Consider the following 15,877-nt stretch of genomic DNA (forward strand, 5'->3'; position numbering starts at 1 on the left):
CTTTCTTCTCAATGGATTTATAATATTAGCAAAAAAGAGCGGATGCCTTTAAAAAAATCCTTAAAAATAACACCTTCCCAGTATACGTTGATAAAACTCTGAGCAAAAATAGCAAATATTTGATATATTTATTTATTACTTTATTGGTAAATTACTCAAAAAATTAATAGTTTTACGAAGTTGTTGGCAGTATTATTAATCATCTTATCATTTCAGAAATAGTTATTTGTTTGTATTGCACTACGTCAGTGCAAAAAGGATAAAAGCTGACAAAACTGATGGATGAATTGGTTGTTTTGGTCAAATTTTGCACACAACCCATAAATGTTTCTTGTGTTTTCATTTTTTGCATCGCTGTCTTCAAAACGGCTCTTTCCACCTGAACTCTTCATGACGAACAGCTGGCCTCTAGCAGGACACACACACACACACACACACACACACACACACACACACACACACACACACACACACACACACACACACACACACACAGAGTACAAATACACACACACACAGTACAAATACACAAACACACATATGCACACACACACACACACACACACACACACACACAGGAAGGAGGTTAGATTGATCCAGGTTTAGCTCTCAGGGCTAAGAGTTATTGAAGAGAATCATCCCTCTGTAATCGTGTTAGAGCCAACCAGACCTGCCCAATACACACTGCTCTAAGTGTGTGTGTGTGTGTGTGCGCATGTGAGAGGGAGAGCGAGAGCAAGCTTTCATTTGTTTTGTGTCTCCTTCCTTTCCTTGTTGTTGTCAGGGTCCTCTGAGAAATGTCAATGTGCCCTTCTGTCAAAGTCGGTCTCAATCAGCTAAAACACGCACAAACACACAGAAGGTTACGCTGTCATTCACACAGCCATTGATAAAGCGGACGGAGCTTTGGAGCCCCTCTTGTCACTATTCATCTCTGCGACCATCTCTGACACAGTCGTTTGTCTCTCTACCTCATTCTCTGTCTCCTTATCTCCATCACTCCTCTCTCTTTCCCCTCTTTATCCCCCTCTGCATCTTTGCTCCTCTTTCCTCTCCTTATCTCTGTTCCTCCCTCTGCTTCATCTTCCTACCTCCCTCGTTCTGCCTCACCTTCTCTTCTCCTGCCAAGCACCTGCTCTTTATGATTATCAGCTATTAGTGGCTAGTTTAACACTCGGATGTCGTGTCTGTCGTTTAGTATTTTAGCTCCACCGTGACTCACACATTAGTTCAGAAGATGCTTTGACGCAGCACACTCTGGCTTTTGGAGAAAATCTGCAAGTTTTGGTTCTTTTGGCAATTTAGCCACAGTGTTCTCCTGCTGCTTGTCTTATACTGGCTGCACTCGATAACTTGCCAAGAGATTGACACCTCTGAGATGCATTGTTTAAGCTTGTTTTCCCGAGCGGTGTTGCTAACTGGGTGTTTAGAAAGTTTTGGCTCGGAGTATCAAAGCAATGCCAAGTTTAGAAGAATTCATGGCATACGTTTAAAATCCAATCAGAAAACTAATGCCAAATGACACGTAAATCTTTCAGCCTCCTAAAGGTGAAGCAGGGTTTTTGATCAAGGCTTTTACAGGATTGCTGTCACTTGCCAGATTCAAATATACAAGGTTTCAAAATGTTAACAAACAGGCCTGTCTATGTTTCTGCATATTTTGTCTTTATATTTTAAGTACATGTATTTTAACTGCCACTTCCCTTACAATGGAAGTAGGACATACTATCTCATCTTAATATTGCGTTCTCCTCATATCAGCCTTGCAGTGTGCAGTGCAAAAAGAGTTGTCATCTGTCTATGGACTCTCAGCTGATTAAACTTGTTTATAATCGCGTTAGATGCCATGACGTATGAGATGTAACTGTGCAGAGGATTGTGGGTCACAATGTCCAGCAAAAGCATGCAGTATTGGGATGTACAAAATCTAGTGTACTATGTAGTATAGAAGTATACATATTGGAATGCATCCTGAGCTTCAAGTACAAACACAGAGCCACTGTTTCAGCCATTTTGTGATTCTTTCAGACATTCACCCAAGTTGCTATTTTTTACACGGTCCACACAAAAATGTGTAATTCAAGTAGAATACACATAATTACAAATATTTGCACATTTTTATGTTGTTTGGCTATTTTCTATTTATCATAACTTAAAAAAACAACATTTATTTTTACAGAAGATACAGCAGATCCTCTCTCCACTATAAAGTTGAATTTCTACTGGTGTCAGCTGTACGAAGAGAACATGAAGCTGAGGTTGAGCCTTTAAAGGGATCTGAAACCTCACCTGAATGACTCAATCAAGATACGTCTACTCATTTTCGAAAACCCCTTTCCAATCCCATCTTCTTAAAAAGGCCAGCATATTGCTATGCACTGATAAGCAATGTAAAGTTTCCAGTTATGGTAAAATGTAAAGATGACTGCAGGAGGAAACAGCCGCATCTGGCCAGTAGACACGAGACTGAACCTTTCTGCTCAAGGCAGCTACATTAACCACTGATTCACTTTACCACCGACTTGCTGTGGTCCTGTTGGCAAAACCCTGTCTATGTATGGCTCTGGTTTTCTCCCCTCAGTCTCTCAACAGGTTTGGATTTGGATGAGTTTGTGCTAGTGTCTGCTGCTTCGTCGAGTGGCTGAAACCACGGCCAAATACACTCTTTACTCCCCTCCGATCCACCTCATCATCTTGTCTTTGTGTATGTGTGTGAGTGTGGTTGCTGGGGTGATGGCAGGGTTGGGTAGGCACTCCTCTTTAAGCGAGCGTGTGTGTCTGTGTGTGTGCGAGGCTGCGATCTATGCTAAACTGATTTCAGCATGGCCGCGCCAGAGAGGCTAACACAATTACTGCTGGCTAATGGCCCCACTGACTGAGGAGGGGGAGGAGAGGCAGCGTGGGTAGCTTTCTGGAGGTCTCTCATCTTGCTCTGTTTTCTCTCTTCTTCCTGCTTTTTTTCCTGCCAAATGTCTCTGACCCTTTTCTCATCCCGCTCTCTCACTCTTTTATCATAGTTTCTGGGATACCCGCCACCCTCGGGTCAGCTCGGTTCAGTTGGGTGAAACTTAGAATACTTAGTGGAAAAGCAAAGTCAACAAATGCAAATGACGGAAATAATGGCCTCCCTTTCTTTCACTCCCTGTCTCTGTCCTCTGTAGCCATCAGGAGGAAGGAGAACGGTTGGTACGATGAAGAGCATCCTCTCGTGTTCCTCTTCCTTGGCTCATCAGGAATCGGTAAATCACTCTCTCTCTCTTCTCTCACACAAAACACTTGAATTGTGGTCTGATCTCATGAAGTGATGTAAAAAAAAAAAGAAACCTCCAGGATCCTTAAAGTAGCCGCCAAGATAAACAGAACACTTGAGTAAGTCATGTTTCTGAAGTTTGTCGACGCACGTGGAGTGTACAGTGTTCTCCTCCTGCCAAACAAATTAATTCACACGGCAAAGAAACAGAACACACAAGACGACAAAGGCACATAGCACTCTGTAAACTGTAAACATAAATTAGAAAAAAAAGTCTTGATAATGTTCAGTAAAAGCCCCCAAGGTGCCACTTTTGACTTTGTGAAGCTAAAGAAACTCAAGAAAAGAATCTAAACCTGTATGTTTTTTTTTAAGTTTGGAGGTTGGCTAATTCAATTGTTTAAATTCAGTGGTTACATACAGTCGATCATATTGTTATGAATGTGTTAGACGACACCTTGTCATACAGTAGTATGTAGTAGATTGACAGTGTCACTACATTTAGTTCTGCCCACAAAAGCCCAGTGGAGCAGGTTATTTGTCAGTTTCCCTCAGGGGACAGTAAACTTTATCAATCTCCAACTGCGGAAACAGATTCAGAGGAGCAAATCCAGACTTTTCTAAATCACAGTCAAAGTTTGATTTATGAATCATATCTTGAGGTCCGGAAGAGTTTTAACTTTAGTTAGTAAGCAGATCTGGTCCTAAACATATGGATATTATCACACTCAGTGCACTCCACACAGAATTTATAAAGAATAGAACCAATGCTCCAGCATCATGTTAAAGTCTGCTTCACTTTAGGAGTAAAGCTAAAAGCAAAACCTTAGAAATGTTTCTTTAGAATTTGGATGTAGCAACAATTTCAGTTGATTAGTATTGATGGTATAAAGCCCCATCCACCTCCAGTCTTTTGTTTACTCCAGCCCATTGAGCTCTGTGTGCACCTGCTGTCAGAAAACCAGCTGACTGCACATTAAAACAGTCCTAACGTACTATTGTAAGCGAAAAAATCAACAATAACCAGCTGTTGCAATTAATGATATCCACTGGGGATGGTTGGGATGAACTGAGACTGCATGTCTGGACCTTTTGTCCTTCAGCAGATTCACAATGACACTCGCCTATCCATAAATATCATAAAAATGTATTCTATAGGAGAAATATTAAAGGAACCACTGAATGAAAGCTGTGAAATATGGTGTATTTTAATGAAAATACTAATTATAACTGAGAATTCCTTTAAAGCCAAGTGTCGGAAAACATAAAAATGAGATTGTGACGCGGTCCTGACAGATTCTGAGTTTTTGGAGTAAGAAATACTGATATTGATCGATTTAGTTTATATATAGGTTAGAAGTGTAATGGAAGGGGGTGATAATGGGGTCATTGTTAGTTAATTATCCAGCAATATATTTCACAAACTTTTTACAGATGTATCATGAAAACACTGTATTCTCCGCTCTGATCCGTACTCTGCTACATGTGCTGCAGACGGTGCTAAGAATATTAAAAAGAATGGAGTCTAGGCTGCCCTGCTGGACAAACTATGCAATGACAACTTTTCTGAATTGTCAAAGTATCTTCTTTTGTGCTGTGTTCTGTAAAAGAAAGTTTTCCTATTGGCGTGTATAAGACAACACATCCCCTAATATCAGCGTTATCTGTCAAAGGCCAATATCAGCCCATAATCTCAGCATTGTCAGTTTTAAAGAACACATCGTGACTGGGACATTCCTTATTTAGAGAAAAGCTTAAATCACCTCAACCACCAGCAAGATGAGTGTGTGTGTGTGTGTGTGTGTGTGTGTGTGTGTGTGTGTGTGTGTGTGTGTGTGTGTGTGTGTGTGTGTGTGTGTGTGTGTGTGTGTGTGTGTGTGTGTGTGTGTGTGTGTGTGTGGCGGCAGCAGCAGCAAGGGGAGAGAGGGATATTAAGGGCCAGATAGATGGCTAAAAAAAAGGGAGATGGTGAAATGACAGGGCAGAGAGATAGATGAGGGAGAGACGGTGTTCATATTCTCTGTTCCCTTCAGCGACAAACAGTGGCTATGAGACATCAATATTAAACACAGCAACAAGACACAAGCACACACAGCCTCTTTCACACACACATACAGTCATCATACCCATATGCATACCAAACACAAGACATCAATATCATATATGAGCATTTATATGCAGAATATTTTACCGACAAACATAATGTGTGCTTCTGGAGAGCTGGAGATGATTGAAAGCTTTGTGGAAGGAGGCACTGGGATTTAGGCCAGCACTTAGCGAGGGAGAGAGATTGTCTTTCTGTCTGAAATGAGAAAGCTTGTTTTCTTGAATTCCTGAAATCTCTGCATGCTGATGTGCTCTACTAAGGCGGGGTTTGTTTTTTTCCATATTAAAAACAAAGTAATTAAATGGGGAAAGGGTTGTTCCTGTTGCATAATGAGCAATTAAATGACGTCTCTGTTTTGTCTGGTCGATCACAGGAAAGACGGAGTTGGCCAAACAGGTGGCTCGCTACATGCACAAGGACATTAAAAAGGTGGGTGACGTAGCATCTGACTCAAAAAAATACACCGGTGTCGTACTGTTCAGTCAGTGGATGGACAGAAGGTGTACGACTTTTAATTTAGGGGATGGCAGATAAAGGTTTCCATGGTAACTCATACTTTCACCTGTTCACTCAACAAAATACACATTGATACAGTAAATGCAAGAGTGTATGTTGTACCTCTTGTGGAGATTAACCCATGGTGTGATTGCAGGGTTTCATCCGTATGGACATGTCTGAGTTTCAGGAGAAACATGAGGTAAGGCCTCTTGTGCTTGTTCTACATACATTAATGTGGATTTAGGACGTATTTAATGGTTGCTAATGTCTGAATCACACACCCTGTGTTGTTGTACAGAAATTAATTTTAGATGGGAGCAGTCTCTGCTGCATATGCATGGCAATGATGCATTGGATTAATTCTGTTTATGTACTCATAATGGCTGCATAAACCAAAATTAATGCTCTTTGAGGCCTGCTTTCACCTCTCTGTGAAACTTTTGTGATAAATGCATTTAATTAGTTATTCAAAGTTGCATTTTGTTACAGAGTTAGAGAACCACCCACATCTAATCACTTCACCTCAGTGTTCACATTCAGTGTTAATGGTTCATGGATTTCTGCGTAGTTCATCTCTACAAAGGAATGATAGGTTATGGGATGATCTATGGTCTGACAGAACTGTCTGGTTAGACGTGCTGTCCAACAGAAATCAAAAGTGTTAATAGTTGTTTTGGGAGGCCACTCAGGAAGGTGGTGTGAAAAGCTGGCCACCATCACCAGGGGAAGACGTGAACATTTTCACATAATCTTTCCACTCTTGCATTCAGTTGTTCACAGCCAATCAATCAATGGTTTTGGGAATTAATAGAAATGGTTTGGCATAGACTTCCTTTTCCTGCATCTCAGAGACATGACAGGTACCTGTCCAACAAGCAGATGGAGAAAAAAGCCAGCTGAAGTGTGATGATTGGGAAAACACGTGTGATTGTTGTTCTATATTGTATTATTTTTCCCACCATGCACCACCTCTCCTTGTCTCTCAGGTTGCAAAGTTCATCGGCTCCCCACCAGGATATGTGGGACACGAGGAAGGGGGTCAGCTGACCAAGCTGTTGAGGGCGTGTCCCAATGCTGTGGTCCTGTTTGATGAAGTGGATAAGGCCCACCCTGATGTTCTCACCATCATGCTGCAGCTCTTTGATGAGGTGTGTAAGAAAAACACTTGGAGAACATCCATTCTGTTTGTAAATGTAGGCTCCATACGCTGACTTCATTCGTGCCATTCCTCTCTCAGGGCCGACTTACAGACGGTAAGGGGAAGACCATTGAATGTAAAGATGCCATTTTCATCATGACGTCTAACGTTGCAAGTGATGAGATTGCCCAGCATGCATTGCAGCTCCGCCAGGAAGCTGAGGAGGTCAGCCGCAGAAAGCTGGCTGACAACCTTGGTCAGTAAACACAAAAATACTTTCAAACACAGTGATGAAAACTACTCCAAACTAACTGTATGTGCTCATCTTTGATTGTTTTGTTACGTAAGTCACATCTTTATTCTATATTTGTTCCCTCATTGTTGTAAAAACCCATTCTGTTACACTGGATCATTATTTGTTGCTGTTGTGTTCATTGAACATGATTATATTACATTAAAAATGGTTGCATAATTTTGCCTACATTGTCAGTGGTGACTTGCCACAGCATCAAAAGAATCAACATGCTAGCAGTTTACAAATGCATAAACTCTAGTGATTAGTGCTGCACGGTGATCAACAGATATCAGTTTGATAAAATGAGAAGTTAAATTCATTATAATGCATTTGGTGGTTTCCCCAGAGGATGTCCAGAAAGGCGATGACATCAAAATCTCCAGACAGTTTAAAGATTCTGTGATTCGACCGATCCTGAAGGTAATACAATGACATAAACGCACACATGATGCTAACCTTATTTAAGAGCAGCTACAGTCATTGTATGCTGCAGTGGTCATTGTTCACTCTTTGGTTCCTCCACAGGCTCATTTCCGGAGGGACGAGTTTCTCGGTCGGATCAATGAAATCGTATACTTCCTGCCATTCTGTCACTCAGAGCTGCTACAGCTGGTCAGCAAAGAGCTCAACTTCTGGGCCAAAAAGGTAAATAACATAGTTTGTGCTGACACTCACACATTGTGCACATTATATATGCTTCTTATCTTTTCAGTTTTGAGAAAAGAGACAAATAACCAAGCAGAGTTTTCAGTTCCCAGAATCCTTTCCTCTCAGTCTTTGTGATTTGGATTATGTTACATTCACCGTTTTGCTGTCAGCTGATGGCAATTTACAAAATCTGCATCTCTTTGCACCATTTTATCATTAAACAGAGCTCAGCTGAGCCTATGTGTGAATTAAAGTGGGATTTACCTTTGGAGGCATGTCTTCACAGCACCCCACATTTATAACGTGGGTTTCCCCCACTGGGAGTGGAAGGCCTCACCCACTTCATCCTGCAGCCACTGAGCTGTGCAGAAATGCACACAGATCAATATTATGTGCCACTGTTACTCACTATAATGTGATTACAGTGTTTAACATGTGGAGCCTTCATCAATATTTAATTATTAATATTACAGCTGGTGTCCTGACAACCAGCATGAGCCCTGCAGGCGACTGATAGGGGCCTGACTCAGGACTCATTTCACTTCATCCGTCTTTTGAATGCTGCTGTTTGCAGGCTCTTGTCTATTTCTTAGCTTTTCGGTCTTTAATTTTTTAAGTGCAGTTGTCTTATAATAACTTTCCTGTCTGCGCTAACAGCAGAGATCTCTTTATTCCTGAATCCCCACAAGCCATTTGTTTGTCACTTCTATTGAAAGAATTAAATGTTTGGTGTTGTCATTACTGCCTTACTTTCTATCTGGAGTAAAACACGGCATCTTATTTATTGAATGGGGTGTTAACATCCGTAGCTAAATGAGCTGCTCTGATCACAGCTATTGACTGGTGTTTGATTAAAAGGCATTAAGGGCCTGTTGATTAGCACTGGCAGACACGATGCTTGACAGTATCTCCCCTCAGCTGCTGCAGTCGTCTCTTTCTCGCCACCCGTTCCTACTTTCTGCCCTTCCCCTCTAACAGATCAGTGTTTTTGTGATACTGCAGGTCTCACCCTCCGCCCTCTTTCAGATTACCTCATCTCCGTCTCTCTCTGTCTTCAGGCTAAGCAGCGCCATGACATCACTCTTAAGTGGGATCGCCCAGTCCTGGACCTGTTGGCGGGCGGCTATAACATGCATTACGGAGCGCGCTCCATCAAACATGAGGTATGCAGGCACTGTAGCACACAGACGGTCACATCTGGCATCTGAAACGTCTCGAAAAGCGTCAAATTACATTGTCTATTAACATTTTACTCACCAGCTTATTTCATTCACTTAATGTTCTTGTTCATTTTGGTTAAGATGATGTGTTTAAACTGTGGCTGAAGAAAAACCTGGAGTGTTGACCAATGATTAGAACAAAACTGTGGGTTTGCACTCATTGAAATACTTTCAACCCTAGAGTGTGATTGGAGGACATAAGACTTTTTTACTTTTGTGAAATTTTTTCAAAATTTTTAATTTTTAAAAATTCAAGGTCAGTGAAGTTACCATATATGGTTCCTTGCCCGTTAAGGTTAAAAAAAAAAAACATTCCAAGAAACGTATATATCATCGCTTAGCACAACTACTGAGCTGTAAAATGTGTGAGTTTCATCAGCTAATCATGATTAGTTTTGACGTTTCAACTGCAAATATGGAAGAGGACCGAACCGCAAGCCTGTCTTTTTCCAACTTCGGTGAAAATTGAAAATTGGATACGTTCCAGGCCAAATGCCACAATGTAGTGTGCTGTAACGTAGAGTGATCTTCGCTGCTTCTCGACCTCACTGAGAGTTGGGAGCAACGCCATATTTAATGTGTACCAAAGTTACCAAATACGATCACTTGCCTCATGAAGGGCTACAAAAGTGTGACATAAACCACTGATGAGGCCCGAGTGATTAAACAATGTCAGCGACAGACACTTACTCAGTAGCAGAAAGAAAGAACATTGTTAGATAGAAAGTTCAGGAGTTTCATTCGTTAGATGCAAACAGTAACCCTTCATCCTCTGTCGCCTGTATGTTGGCTTCTGTTCAGGTCTCCTGAGATACGTTAGTCCACGGCTGCCTTCAGCCTCTTGTATCCATTTGTGCTCGCAGAATTTCCCTGGTGGAGGCTGTAGCCAAAAGAACCTGGTGGTTCAGATTATGAGATGGGCTTCACAGTCTAAAAAGTCCACCTTAAGGAGCTGATGTTAGGGTGCAGGCAGAGGCTGGTGGAGGTTCAGGTCTGTTGAGATCTGCCTTTGTTGTCTGCACACCTCAAGTTGTTACTTTCTTTAATTTGTTCCTTTATCCTGGTTTCTACAGTACTTGTGTGTATACAGTTACTGATGTGTTTTTCATTGTTATTATCATGGACACTGGACATAAAACATTAAAATCTTTAGTTGTTTTTATTGAAAAACAGCCAATAAAATTAGCAATAACTATCGATATTTACTGAACTGAAACATTTCATCATGACACATTTCATAGACTGATTATCAAATAATCAAGACAATAATGGGCAAAAAGTGTCCTCATCTGACATTGTTAGTGGTCACGCTTCAGTTATAAAATCTTCTTTTACTCTGTAGAGACATATTTGATCACGGAAGAACATCTTATCAGCAGAAAACAGTGGCTAGTAAAAAAAGTCCAACATCAACCTTTAGGGAAGCATTAAAGCTCTACTACAGCAGATCAAGAAAGCAGTAATGGGCAATTATTTTGTAACTGAGAAAAGATTTCCAGAAGTAGCAAATGAGCAAAATGTTAAATGTAAAACCTATTTTAACTATTAGCTCAGGGGTGTATACATGTATCATAGTAAAAGAAAATAAAACAAAGTGTTTTCATCGCCACTAAGCTCGTCAATGGTCCTGCAGGTTGAGCGGCGGGTCGTGAACCAGTTAGCTGCAGCGTACGAGCAGGAGCTGCTGCCTAAAGGCTGCACTCTGCGACTGTCCGTCCAATCAGAGAGCCAGGAAGAGCGGAGCGCACCCAGTCTGCGCCTCGAGGTGGTCGGGGAGGACAGCTCACCGAGAACACTGGACATCCGTCCACCGCTCAGCCCCGAACACTAGAAACACTACGAGAAGACAGGGAATATATGCAGACATGTATGCACACAAATAGACGTGTCACACATCATATCATCATCATCACGATCACGCAATGTCAGGATGTTCTTGATGGGTATCTCCAATAAAAGTACCTCTGATGAACACAACATCTCTGCCTCTCTGATTCACACATGCAGTATTTACAGCCAACATTTCCACAATATGCAGTGCAGAGTTGATGTGCAGCAGCAGTTTGATCTGATGACATTTGCACAGCTACAAATTCTCCTTCTGTGTAGCAAAGAGGAGCATCATGACCATCAAACATCCCATCATCAGTGAATTCAGTTATCAGCCATGAAGAAGCTTTGCTGCGTTGTCTGTGGAAGGCTGCTGTGGATCAAGCTTTGTTCCATTGTGATGTATTAATATGAACTTCAGAGTGTAGAAAAATGCCAAAATATTTATTATGTATTAAAGTTAACGGCCATGAAAGCGGTATGCCTCATTTTAAGAGGATGAATAGCAGTTGTGGAGCCAATTAAACTGCGTAGAGATGAAGAAATGTATCTAGTAGTCGAACTTTAATAACCATTTGGAATTCCTGTGGAGGAAAAAGAAGTATTACCAACCAAAGATAGTTTGATGTTGCCTCTGTGTGTGTTCACTCATGGAGCCACACTGATAAATAAATGTAAACACAACCTGCTTCATTCATTTCATGTAAGTAAAGAATGTGTTGGTGGAGAAATCTGCAGCAAAATTATGGCTAATATCACTGCCTTGTCAATGGTTCCTGTTGATGCATGTTAATGTAGAGAAGTCTCGTCTGTCATGCTCTGCTGCTGTAAAGTGTCTAAAATTAAGAGAAATTTAGAGGCACAGAAAAAAAATATTCAAAGTGTTGCATCATAAATGTTTGAACAGCATGTCGACAGGGCGCCACATGTAATCGAGCCACATTTTTCACACTTGTATCCCGCCCTCCATCATGTAAATAAAGCCACCTCAACAAAAAAAGAAGGGAATTCTTCTGGTTTTTTTGTTCTGCTTGACACTCCTGATGGATGGATGGATGTGTGAGAAACCGGAGCCCGCCTGGGTGGGAATACTGCAACAATAACGCTTGTCCACCTTGGGAAACAACACGACAGAGGAATTTGGGTGGAATTCTGCTCCGTGTGGGGGTCTGTGTCGGACGCTGGGAGGGAATGCAGCGCGGTAAATGCCACAGAAATGCAGAAAGCATCACAGACACCCTGCAGGAATGCGTTCACCACGGGGAGGAATTAGCATGCAGGAAAAAGAGACATTCACTCTGACAGTGCTCCGCCTGGACCCCCCAACAGCACAAACACACTGCCAGCCTGTTTTAGACGCATGCACACTGAGTCACAGCTGTTTGGGAGCAAGAAGTGCCTGTCGTGTTTAGAAATCACTCCTTAAATTCAGCATTTTTACAGCAGTAATCATTCTACAGATTGAAATGATGAGGGATTTGCTGTTTGAGCCGCTTTAACTCTCGTGTCGTCCTGCGGGTCAAAATTGGCCCATTTTAAAATTTGAAAATGTGGGAAAAAAATATTTACACAGTGAAATTTCTGATGTCCACATTTTCAACATTTTTGGGAAATCTCTGAACAGTTTTTGGTGGGGAAAAAAAGAAAAATTTTGGTTGATTTTTTTTGTGAATGTTCTTAAGAAAATATTAGACATTTTACTGATATATAGATGTTAGATATTTTTAGGATTTTTTTTTGAAGATTTTTACTCATTTTTTGAAAATATAAACTAACATTTTCTTGCCAAATTTGGGGAATTTAAAAAAAAATACTTTTAAGGGAAAATTTTAAGGAATTATTGGGATTTCTTCCTGAAGGTTTTGCAAATTTTCAGAAATGTGGGGAATTTTTTTGCTGATTTTTTTTTCAGACAAGGAAACAATATTTTTTGGTGCCTGTAAATGAGGACAACAGGAGGGTTAATGAGGATTTTTGTGTCTGTGTCATGGTTGGTACAACAGAAAAAGCTAATTTAAAGATGCGCCATTTGAAGCTGCAACTACTAATTATTTCCATTGTTGATTAATCTACTTGTAATTTTTCAGTTAATCTTTTTGTTGTTTTGTCTATAAAATGTCAGAAAATGGTAAAAAATGTGGATCACTGTTTCCCAAAACCCAAGACGACATCTGCAAACATCTTATTTTTTTTTACAAAACCCCAAAATATTTAGTTTTCTGTCACAAAGGAGGAAAGAACCCAGAAAATATTCTATCCCAGGAAGCAGGAATCAGAGAATTTTGAGTCTTTTCTGTTAAAAAAATCATCAAAATAGTTGACATTAGTTTAAGAATTCTCCAACTAGTCAATTAATAATCATAGCAGCTCTGTTTATTGTGGGATTTTGCAATAAAAACTATGATTAATTAACCAGCAATAAAAACATCAGTTAGTTGCAGATCAACTTTTCTTTTGTTTACACATTTGTGAACAAAAATATTAAAAAGTGAAATTGTCTCGAAGCTTAAAGATGCTTTAAAATCTCCCTAATCTTCACCTCCGTTATGATTTGTGTACTACTAAGAAATGAAATCATTACTGGATGGTGGTTTTACCCAGATTCATGTTGTGTATCCATTCAGGCCTCAATTAGGCCACAAAAGCTGCTTCCTGGGAGCTGAAACTCTTCTTTTATTCAGTCCTCTTTACTGCCTGCCTCCCTGTCACACCCCACTCACGAATCTGAGCTTTCTCTGCGGTTAGATTAACTGTAAACAAACTGCCAAACACCTGAAATATCATCTGCATGAGGCTGATGAGGGTAAAATGTCGACGCCCGCAGAGAAGCGAGCAACAGGCCGGCAGATGTTTTGTTTTTTTTTTTAAAAAAGAGACTCTTGAAGTGGCTGCATCTGGACAGTAGATCAGGTTGTGCTGTGATACCTCGAGGCTTTTCTCATCTCTTATATCCCTCAAACGCATCTACACTTTATGGTTTTAGGAAGTCAGAAATGTGTGTGTGTGTGTGTGTGTGTGTGTGTGTGTGTGTATCCATTTACCCTCCCCCGAGGAGGAAGACAAGAATAAGAAGAGGAGGAGAAAGAGAAGAGGCTCTTAGTCTGTCCGTTAGGCTATTTCTGACTGCTGCCATTTCTCTGATTAGATTATGGAGAAACAGAAACCTGGCCCTCCATCGTCCTAACCTCCCTCTCCTCCTCTATCTCGCTGCGTTTCACTCACCCCATCCTCCCCTTCTGCTCTCTCTCCTCCACCTTCTCCTCTGCTGTCCATCTGCCTGTCTCCGTCTTTCTGTCTCTCTCCAACCTTCTCATATAGACGGAGGAGAGTTAAAGGAAAAGAAAAAAATAAAATAACAGGGAAGTGAGCAAAAGGGTAGAAGGTCAAACATGGGATGAAGCAGACCAGGGGCGGATCCAGATTAATTTTAGTTCATTTTAATTTTTGTTTAGTTTAGTCATCTGTGTGAAAGGTGCAAAATAAATAAAGTTTAACTGATAAACTGAATAACTGACTAACTCATGATTGTGACAACAGAAGTATTTTCATTGTGATATAAGGGTTTGCTTCATTTTTAAGGTTGGGGTTAAAATCTTGACAGAAACAAATTAACTACATTTAAAAAAGCAATTAAATCAAAGGAAAAAATTAATACAATAAAACTTTTAAAAAGAAAATTAAACATTAAATACAATTAAATTATATATGAAACAGACAATTAGATAATTAAACAGAAGATGCAAAACATGTAATTATGAAATTAAACAATTTCTAAACAAAAATTAAACATTGAAAAAATACAAAGAAGAATATTAAACATTCAAAAAATACAAACCATTTAATTACATTATTAAATCTTTAAAAAGACAAAACATTCAATTAAAAAATTAAATGTTCAATTAGAAAATTAAATCTTAAAGACAATAAAACTTTAAATAGGAATTAGACAGAAAATACAATGAAGCATTTAAGAAGAAAATTAAACAAAAGGTGGTAAAACATTTAAAAAGAAAAACATTAAAGGTTTAATCTAAAAATTAAACATTGGGAAAGAAAAGGAAATTTTTCAAAAAATGATAAAACATTTGAAAAAACAACAAACATTAAAAAGATAAAACATTTTGAAGTCAAATCACAATTAGAAAAGAATAAAAGGTGAGAAAAGAGCAAAACTAAACATTTAAGAAGAATCAAACTAAAGACAAAACATTTGAAAGACACCAGTTAGACTTTAGAAGATCAAATTAAACAGAAGAGACAAAACGATCAAAAAGAGCAAAAACAGGTAAAGGTCTTAAAGGGGAACTTCGGTTTTTTTTTCAACCTGGGGTCTGTTTTCATGTCATTTCATACATGTGAGTGATGGAGAAATGAATTTTCGACATAGCTCCAGTATTTAGCCAGGCAGGCAGCTTAGCAGCTCAGCTAGCAGTTCAACTAGTGAAAAGTATGGGGCAACTTGAACTTTGAACATCATTAAAGGGAAATCCAACTTTTGCATGACAATGTGTAATAAAAGGACATTTATTTCCAACGTAAATGTGTGATATTCATCTTCTGGAGCTTCTCTTCACATCATCTTCAACCTGGACTGGTTTGGTCAGAAGCATGTGCAACAAATGTGAAAAACTGCACATTAGCATCAATGAATGACACTGAAGTTTAATCTCTACATAAATGAGACTGAGTCTGGATGTGCTGCTCTGTCATTAACTCCTAAGTTTAGGGAAAGTTCAAACTAAAGAGGACAGTTCAGATAAGACTTGAGAATGAGCTTATTTTCAACAAACATCTCAGACTTTCTGAGCTTCTGCACCTTTAGCAAGACATTTTAACAACAAGCAACTCCAGAGATCCAGACGTTGGAGAGAGTTAGCTTTAGCTGAGCCAC

The 15,877-nt window shown here is 39.8% G+C and overlaps 2 protein-coding genes across 3 annotated transcripts in view; both read left to right on the forward strand.

Moving 5' to 3' along the window:
- The window catches only part of LOC127536903 (coiled-coil domain-containing protein 186-like), a 218,860-nt gene that overhangs the window by 82,691 nt on the left and 120,292 nt on the right, over nt 1-15,877 (forward strand). The gene's annotated exons all lie outside the window — the stretch shown is intronic.
- clpb (caseinolytic mitochondrial matrix peptidase chaperone subunit B) overlaps nt 1-15,877 on the forward strand; it is a 42,937-nt gene that overhangs the window by 22,861 nt on the left and 4,199 nt on the right. The window contains exons 8-16 of one of the 2 annotated variants that reach the window (XM_022200247.2): nt 3,162-3,239; nt 5,731-5,786; nt 6,010-6,054; nt 6,842-7,003; nt 7,093-7,249; nt 7,635-7,708; nt 7,814-7,933; nt 8,995-9,099; nt 10,790-11,986. In XM_022200247.2, the coding sequence (XP_022055939.1) occupies nt 3,162-3,239; nt 5,731-5,786; nt 6,010-6,054; nt 6,842-7,003; nt 7,093-7,249; nt 7,635-7,708; nt 7,814-7,933; nt 8,995-9,099; nt 10,790-10,987 (995 nt within the window). In that variant the 3' untranslated portion in view covers nt 10,988-11,986. Of the gene's footprint in view, nt 1-3,161; nt 3,240-5,730; nt 5,787-6,009; nt 6,055-6,841; nt 7,004-7,092; nt 7,250-7,634; nt 7,709-7,813; nt 7,934-8,994; nt 9,100-10,789; nt 11,987-15,877 lie in introns of those variants that run through there. The other variant, XM_051958325.1, reaches the window with a different exon arrangement.

This window comes from Acanthochromis polyacanthus, chromosome 13 (genome assembly GCF_021347895.1).
Source record: "Acanthochromis polyacanthus isolate Apoly-LR-REF ecotype Palm Island chromosome 13, KAUST_Apoly_ChrSc, whole genome shotgun sequence".
Taxonomy (NCBI): domain Eukaryota; kingdom Metazoa; phylum Chordata; class Actinopteri; family Pomacentridae; genus Acanthochromis; species Acanthochromis polyacanthus.